Below are 9,190 nucleotides of genomic sequence, written 5' to 3'. Positions count from 1 at the left end.
TGACTGTGGAGCACCAATCTTCTGTGACGGTCGTGTTTCTTGGGTCAACAGTCAGTCTGAATTCACTGTCTGTTGCAAGCCAGCTCCGTCAGATCGCTACCTGCACTTCAGTTCCACCCTTCCTCTGAGCACCAAACGAGCAATGGTCCACCGAGCGATAGTGGTCTGTAGTGATGTCTTCCGTGATGAACTAGCTCTGAAAAGCAATGAGTATCCTTCTGGCTTCACCGGTTGTACACTGCAGTGGCCGAGCGCGAGTGTAGCGGCCAGCACGAGAATTTGCTACGTGGATTCTTTATCGCAATTGCACATAGGAGAGTGTGTTCTCCAGCGTTAACATTTGCATATCTTTTCGGGTGACAACACACTCATTCTCCCCAACGGTCCAAATGGATTGTGCCTGCAAGAACGACTACATATATACTGGGCAAAACAGTAGGCAACCAGAACTTTAAACTAGTAAACAGAAATAGCACTCTTGCGTGGCTGTAGGTGCAGATTAATCTCACAGATGTCTAGGTGGATGTTGTGGTAAACAAACATTTTGTTGCTTGTCCAGTCTTCACTCAGCAAATTCTTCGCCCTGTTCATCAGTCACTCATCAGACCTACTTTTGCCTCGTGTAACTTGTTTCTAGTAGGAATCAAAACTCATTTATCGGAGTTTTGTGATCCTCTACATAACTTGTAACAATCTCGCGTCTCACCTACTTTTATAAAAATAGGTGATAGATGTTTGAGGTGATTTTTTAACGTATGTCGAACTATTTCATCATTCACGTGTGATGCCATTATCACTTTGCATACCCATGCTTCATCTCTGGGTGCATAAAGTTTCACTTGACTTGACTAAATGGACCGGCATGCTTCGCCGTAGAAAACTAGGTCAAGCTTGTGACGTAAAAATCCAACAGCTAGTTCTTTCGGTGTCCAGCTGCCATACCGCCCGGAGGAATACGAGGGCTGAGACACTTTCAGGCTGCCTAAGTAGTCGTGATATCGGGATCGGGTTTGAACCACGGACCTTCCAGACTGCAAGTTCGTGCTTTAACCACCACAGGGTCATCGCACTGGCTGGCGTTTTCTCTGTGCTTTGGTAATGTTTGAATCCGTTTCATTCGTTCCTCGGAGGTCCAGTAGACTCACTGCGTAATTTACGGAGACTTTTTTGCGGTAAATCCCAGCTTCTTACTACAGTTATGTGAGGTGTTGCGCGTGCCGAGCGCATATTATTTGGCCAAACTATCGACCAGTTCAAGTCGGATTTAATTGGGAAGAACTTGCCGATAAGTTGAGGCGACGTTTCAGCAGTGACTACTGTACCAGTACTTTATTCTACTGTGCTTTCTCCCGTAGGGAACGTCGTATTAAATCAGCCATCTCAGGAGTCAGAAAGTTCAGCTCTTTGAGGCTCGCTTCTGCAAAGAGAAGTGGAATAACTTTTGACCGAAATTCGCTCATCGAAATGATTGTCTGTTCTTGGGGGGCTTTCATCTTATCCGCTTCTCCCCGCACCGCAACCCACAACTGTTTGCGGTTTTGTGTGTTTCGGAGAGGAGCTGCAGTTTTGATATAATAATTCGAACGTTTTATCCTCCTTCAGCACACACCGTTCGTGTCGTCTGTCCATTTTTGAGGGACAGAATGGACACAATAGGTTTAGAAAACATTTTAAGCGTTGGTAGGACACTCCAGTTAACAAAAGCTCAGCTCCATTTCCTACCATCATAATTCTCGACTTGTAACTGCGATCGTCTCACGCATCTAATGCCATGTGAGTTGATAATCCATCTTCCGCCGACTGTTGCTATGGTGCTATCTTCGTGTCTGGTTTGAAATTTTCACAAGCTACAGTTCCAGAACCAGGCCAAGGTGATGACCAGGTCCTGTGATTGCGCAGCGAGGATAACAGATGCTCGTCATCGTTCCTGCTAACGTACCGTCGCGCACGCGTCACAGTGGTTTGCTGTATGTGTATGTGTATATAAACGTCTCGTTGCGTGCGAAGTGTACGTTCCGTTGTAATTTGTGGTTCATTCTAGGACTTGGTGTGGACATGTCCTCAGTCTCGTCTATGACTTTAGAGTATACCCGTTTTAGATAACTACATTTTCTTGTTTGTGTACATGCCCGCTTGAGACCCATCGTTATCGGATTCATGGATGCGCTGGACACACTGTCCGGTAGATAGGCAATTCACCTTATCGTGAAACGTGCATACCCAGCATAGGTACTATCCATGTAATATTGCTTTCTCTTTTGCAGGTAGCACTGAGTTTAGGCGTCCATTCTTTTGTACTTCATGGTCAGATTAACATCCGATTATTGTGGAAATTCCCCCGTCGGACGACGCAATTTTATGTGACCGTTTTGCTTTTTAAGCATAACTTTCGTGCTACCCAAATCAGTGAAACGGAACAGATAAACGAACAGAGCAGAAGGATATCTGCATACAGCAGTCCACAGATTGAAAAGTAACTCTAAGCTGTGGTCTTCGCTCTCGAAAGATTCCGTACGTATACGCCATCGTGCTTACTGGCCATAAATCATTGGTAAACATATTCAGGAAGTCATTTAGTGATATAAATCCGGAAGTTCGATGGTGAGTTATCCTACCGACCGGGAAGGCAAATGTTTATTGCTGACAGACCGTTCAGGGCTTACATTCCGGGTTGTAGGAAATCAGCTCCAGAGTTCGAACCCGTTCCATGTTGATTTCACTCCAACAACCAATAGGCTAATTGGGTTGTTGCTCTGATCGCCGAACGGTCGTATGTTAATACCAACGGAATTGAGACGACACTTGATGAATAGATTACATGTAGTACACTTCGGTGTCAACATCATTCTCTGCAGGGCTCGGGAGGTCGCTAAATTAGGGAAGACGTAATGCGATCACATGACCGAAAACAATGAAAGGGGCCAATGATTTTACGCGAGATGCCAACTTGGCCCTGGCACACATGCCAGACTTGTTTTTACTTACCCAAAACCAGAACCGAGTTATAGCAAACTACCACAATGAGTGCTTGGAGGCTGAGTCACTGACATCCTCCAATACAACCACAGTCTTCAATCGGACGCGTTCGCAGTTTGCTAGATACGGTATCCCCGAATTACTGTACTCACAACGGGCTCAGTTTTACAAGTGAGGAGTTTCAAAGGACCAGTAGAGAGTGGGGATTTGAGCATCACATCAGCAGCCCGTACCGTAGCCAATCGAACGCCAAAACAGGATCGGTGGTTGAAATAGCATAAAGTATCATAACTCTGGCTTACAAATCAGGACAGTACTTGTACCTCATGCTATTAGGGCAATATGACATACTAAGGGCACATATCGGACATATGCCGCCCAAAAAATGTTCGGTAGCAGAGCACTACTCAGTGTGAAAGAAACCGTTCTTCTTAAATCGCTGAATAGCACGCACGTTATCGACCGACTACAGCTAAGGAGGTCAACGCAATAGAAGTTTTACGATCAAAGCGCGCACCGACCTCTTGACTTGGAGGAAGGTGTGAGAGAGAGAGAGAGAGAAAGTTGAGGGCAAAGCGCTCCCGGAAACAGTTTTTTTCAATCGAGGGAGGATGTGGAAGCTTAGGACGCCATGTAAGGCCTACAACAAGTTAAAAGGCAACATGATCAACCATTGACTTTTCAAATCCGGTTTAAAACCTGCCTACCAATCATCCCAGTAATTCAGCGTACAATGAAAGATCAACGGAGGCCAAGTTCAAACATTCAGCAAGCTTCGTTTGTGCTAGTCAGCAATGCAGGGTCATTGCAAACAAAACAATAGCCGCGTGGCACAACCTGCTAACGAATCAACCAATCAACAAAGTCAGGCCAATTTGTGCAGTCAGTATAGGATTCGGAACTGCGTCCAGGATGATTGTTCACCAATAGAAAACGAAGTGGTTTTGCTTAATAAAGCAAAGCTTTTAAGAAGTCAAATGAAACATCCCCGCTCCCAATTGAAACTAACTGACGTCGGTCTCGCGAGATTTGGCTTGGGCCTGAAAGATCACCTCCCAAGAGAAGTGCTCCAAATGTCTATCTGGTACAGAATTCCTTTTTCTTCCAAGGTATAGATGTCTTGCACGATTTTTTCATGTATTTTGATAACAATTAGTTATATTAACAATCACATGAAGACAAAATCATTCGTCCAAATGATTGGGGGTCCTTCGGTATGACTGTCGTCTGAATGACTCACCAGCATTACACTTGTCCCCCTCTCCGGGGGCTATCCCTCATATGGTAGTTGGCCCTTCGCAGGTTCTTATGTCCGATCCCTTTGTAGAGGAGACCACTCCTGGCGACTCTTTCAGAAAAAATTGTACCCTTATTCCATTGATCTAGACAGAACACTTGAAATCGTCACTCAGACGTAATATCCTTTACAGTTTGATCTTTCTGGAGAGGCACATTCGTACATTTTTCCCCTCACGCTATACAATAGATTAACTAGGAGTTCGTTCCTTCCAGAACAGAGGTTACTAGTGAACTACACTTTGAGAGATCAACCGAAAAATGGCCCTTAAGGATGATTTATCCTGGCGTTTTTCTTTGGAACAAGCCGGTGGCTGAGTTGTTATGTGAATAAGATCAATTTCTGGGCCAACCCGCAAGTAGCGCATTCAATCCAATTACTGAGTCATCCAGCCCATAAGGAGTACTCTTAGCTAGAAAAATTTGAGATCTTTAAAATGACCTTGCGTGCCTTTTGCTTGAAGCATGATAATTTGGCTTATACTGCTTCAAACGCCCTCATAATCATGTCATGTTGCTAGTACGAACCACTTTGTGTTCTGACTGTGTGTGTCGGTCTACCGTGATCCAATGTGGCGTCATTGCATATTAATGTCGAGTCACATGGTAAACTCTTCCTTTGGTGGATGCTCAGGTGGATGCGTTTTATTGCTCCAACCATTTGTAGAGGTGAAACTATTCACAGCATGCTCATGCGCAGATTTTGACCCATTCGAGGGTTTCTACTGTCATTCCAGTTGATAGTTGCAAAGCGTTGGGCTCCCTAACGTAGTTTTTCTGACTTTTGCAATGGTAACGATTTTGGTTGACGGTAAAGATGGTCTTCTTAAGGAGCTGTTTTCCATTTTGCACGGCGTATAAATGGTTCCAGGTTAGTGTATTGGTTTCGGTGTCTCACGGCATTATTGCATTATTGATATCTCCAAATCTTGATATACAACACGGTCTGCTCATACATTCGATAAAGGGTATTTCCCCCAACTGGAACTCCACCACCTTGACCCCTTCCCGTGAATGGTGCTTTTTCGGGGAGATGACGACTTCTTAAGATGTTAGCGTCTTCATATTTCTTGCTGATGCGACCACCCTGCGATTCACATTAGGGCAGTTCACCAGTCTGTTAAGTTATCGAGGCTGTTTTAGTTTCTTCAGATGAAACTCACAAATACCAACGAACTGGACAGTCATGTCAACGCTATAGTGCCTCAGATCAACAGCGTTGACCCTGACTAAGTTTGAATTCATGTCCACGCTACGCAGGTGGATACTGTAAATTGTTCTTTCCCAGACACGTATCATCCCGAATAGTTATACAGGTCTGCTACCAACAAACAATGCAACGCTTTCGAAAATGATATTTCAAGTATATGTTTCCAGCAAGTGTGGGCTGATATGTACAATCGTAACGGTAGAACTTTACCGTTATTTTTAACCATAGACTTCATTTAAATACTGACATCTTCGGGGTTGGGAGGGGGGTGTTCCGAGTGGTTAGAGCGCGAATTTACTGACCGGAAGGTTCGTGGTTCGAACCCAAACTCTGCCCCGTCTAGTCTTTGGCGACCTGGCAGTATTCCAGCCCTCGTGCTTCCTCCGGGTGGCATGGTTGCTAGGCACCGGAAGGGTGTTACAGCTGAGAGGTTTTTTCGGGGTTGTATAACTGGGGTTAAGACACTCCATGGCTATTCATCCTAAAATGTTTATAACCAATATACAAAACTTCGTGCTTATTCGCAGGTGCAAAAGCACACCGAGAAGACGCCACGGCTGACTGCTGTCGGTTCCTACCACTGAACACTTTATGCATAGAGTTTGTACAACCATAATCCGCTAACTTTTAAGACGATGCTGGTTTACAAGCATTGAAAACTCGAATTTGTCAACCGGACTTTGACAAGTGGGTGATCTTTTTTCACTGAGTTCCAGTGTGATCCTTGCCCAATACCGAATAGAATAAAAATAAGCGGAACTCAATGATTCCAAGTAACCGGAAGCTCTGTTTCTACGACTATCAGGGCGCAAGCACAGTGAGTGAGACTGTGGTCGATCGACTGCAGTCTCTTCTACCTTAAGAGTTATGCCCTTTTCCCAGGCCAACTGTCGCACAACGTGTGCGGTACAGTGTGCTACACGTTGACTACCGTCGTGGTTTTATCGAGCAAACTATGTGGCATCCTACGAGCAGTCTTTGGCGTAATACTGAATGTAGAAAAGTCGAGCTTGCCAGGGCAATCGTTAGAAAAATTACGAATACTGATCTTCGGGTCATTAGGTCACAGAGTTCACTTAAACCCTGTTTTGCATGAATACTGGACTGCATGTAGATGGCCAGAATTGTATCATAGCCAGGTGGATGTCGGTTTTCAAAACAGATGGATGTAGCATTGTAACTACGATAACCGCAACAGATTGATGCACAAACGAAGTCTAATTCGTGTGTACGTTTCATCGTCAAGACCATTGCTGATAGTCCTTCAGAAATCGGGTGGTTTCAGACGATGTGGTCGTCAGATTACCTGCATCCTATCAAGTACGTTAAATTAGCGTTTCATCTCATAATTTCGCAAAATTTGCTAGGTTTTGGGTATGTCTACCGCAGACGGTTACAGTTATTTGTGGTGAATCACCAAGTAGCTTGATGTCTTTCTCAAACGATCTATGACACTTGGTACGCCTCACGTGGAATCTTCAGTTAATTTTTCGGGGCAAAATCGACTTCAGTCGATCCTGTTGGGTAATAAATTTCGCCCGGTTAAATAGCGTTTTTCTGTTACCATCTGATGTATCTTATCGATTTCTAATAATATGGCTATGTAGAGTTAGTTTTATGACGTCGGGAACAATTTTGGCCTGGTGAATGGCAAGCATACATTTGGAAACGAATATTGATCCTTTCGAATGTCAGTTAATCGTTAAATTCGAAAGATGCGATTCACGCAACAGCCAAGCTAAGATCAAAAATAGCTGTGGTCATATACTCTTGTGGCAGTTTTCTTTCGGATTTAATTTCGTTGTGTTTTAGGCAACTCGATCTTGCTCTGTCTCCCTTATTTTGCTTTCGTCTACTCTTCAATGTGGTTGGAAGAAAGTTCTGGAAGTCATCCTTAAAAAAACGGGGTGATCACGTAAATTTGCCGATGTGATCCTTGCCAGAGGAGGGAAGCTAGCTGATCCGTTTTTTGGCAGATACTTGCGACCAACTTGCCTACTTTCTCAATCGTGTAACATAAATTTTATGTTTGAGTGGGCGTTAATTGCATTTTTTTGTCATTTACGTGGAAGGGATGTGAATGTGATCTACATACTCGTTGCCGACTCTTCCTCACATGATTTGGTTCATTACAACGCGCTACTGTATTACGATGGTATAATCCCCACCCCGTATTGACTACTCTGCCTGACCTCACAGTGTTGTATGACAATGTTATCCTCGTCCAATCTACACAGTCAGCCACCCTTTGCTTCATGTTTGTTTCAACTGTCCGACCGATTGACTCCACTCGTCACACTAGTTGAATGTAAACATAGTCCCTGAATGTTACTAGTCCATCGAAATTCGAATGCCCGATCGATTTTACATTCACTTTTATCTATGATCGTTGGCATACCCTTGAAAACTGTTCTGTTTGCCGTTCCACTGAAGGTCTTCGACTGTTTACGACATCTGGACAATCGCTGATGGAAAGCTATCCATCTATACATATTTACATCGTCTTGTGTAACTTTACTGATATGCCTGGCATTCGAAAGCCACTTGCCGGAACATCTTTGCCGATATTTTGAATGTCGGCGTGTATTTTTGACTACGACACGGAGTCCTCACTTTTTTGGTTACTCTTTTTCTCGTGACTTTTTGTTCCAGCCGCCCCATCCACAACGGATACGATCTATTCTTGTACCATCTCGTTCTCCATCTTACAGGAAATGAACGCGACTTCTGAGACCGATGCGGTTGCGAATTTGCTCAAAAAGTTGTACAAAGAACTGCCGGCAGATTCGGTTTTCTGGTTTCTAAAGTGTTGGTTGTGCAGCGAGGACAGCCTGCAGGACCCAGACTCGTGTGTAATCAGTCGTGGGGATGCCAAAGGTCGCATGAGACGGATTGATGGGGGTAAAGGATCCGACAAAGTTAGTCGCACAGTTGCTCGTTTTTTTATCCAATCACATCACAGTGGTTCGTGTAAACTAGACTTAAAATCCTGTAAGCAACTTCAAACCAAGGCACACTTTAAAGAACAGGATGTTTTCCGTGCCCCGTGATGTTTTCACAGTGTTTCTACTCCCTGGTGCCAACAGCCTACCTTTTTAAGCAAATGGCCGGCGGGTACATCGTTTTAGGTCCTCAGTGTTCATCCCACAGTTCATAGAACACAGGAGAATGAGTTCGGTTGAGTGACCAACTCTCTGAGTAGATTTTACTGATAACAGGCCAATGAACTTCAGATTAAAGCATGGTGAGGTCCCACTCTTCGGAACATGAGTGCAGAACCTTCGCCTACAGCCTCGAGAATCAAATTTCCATAACACGGCTGAGGGCAACTTTCAACAACTGTCTTGAGTTACAGGTTTTCCTATATATTTGTGGCTTGTACGTGTTTCACACCAGTATTGTCCCTCTCAAAAACGAGCACACCCTTCGGGGTGTGAAAATAAATTCGTCGTGTAACACAATAAAAATCTGTTAAGATTGTTTCCGAAATTCGTTTTTCATTGGCATGCTCTTTGATAATAATAATAATCGTTCAGCTGTAGCACCCTTCCGGCGGACACAGAAAGCCAAAGAAATGGAAGAGGCCCAGAAAGCCGGTAATGCCCGGAGATTATTTCAGTTGATCCGTGCGACCGGTCCCCGGAAACCACCTGTGAGTGAAAGCATCAAGCATCAGAATGGAACGACCATCTCGAATAAGGAGGAACG

At 44.3% G+C, this 9,190-nt stretch overlaps 1 protein-coding gene across 1 annotated transcript in view; it reads left to right on the top strand.

Moving 5' to 3' along the window:
• Positions 1-8,987: 8,987 nt before the first annotated feature.
• Positions 8,988-9,190, top strand: part of T265_06010 (hypothetical protein) — a gene marked incomplete at both ends in the record, with an annotated part of 82,737 nt that continues 82,534 nt past the window's right edge. The window contains one exon of the mRNA XM_009171169.1: positions 8,988-9,134. Coding sequence (XP_009169433.1) covers positions 8,988-9,134 — 147 coding nt within the window. The remainder of the gene's footprint in view (positions 9,135-9,190) is intronic.

This window comes from Opisthorchis viverrini, assembly GCF_000715545.1.
Source record: "Opisthorchis viverrini unplaced genomic scaffold opera_v5_121, whole genome shotgun sequence".
Taxonomy (NCBI): Eukaryota; Metazoa; Platyhelminthes; class Trematoda; order Opisthorchiida; family Opisthorchiidae; genus Opisthorchis; species Opisthorchis viverrini.
This window is presented reverse-complemented; position numbering and strand designations above follow the sequence as displayed.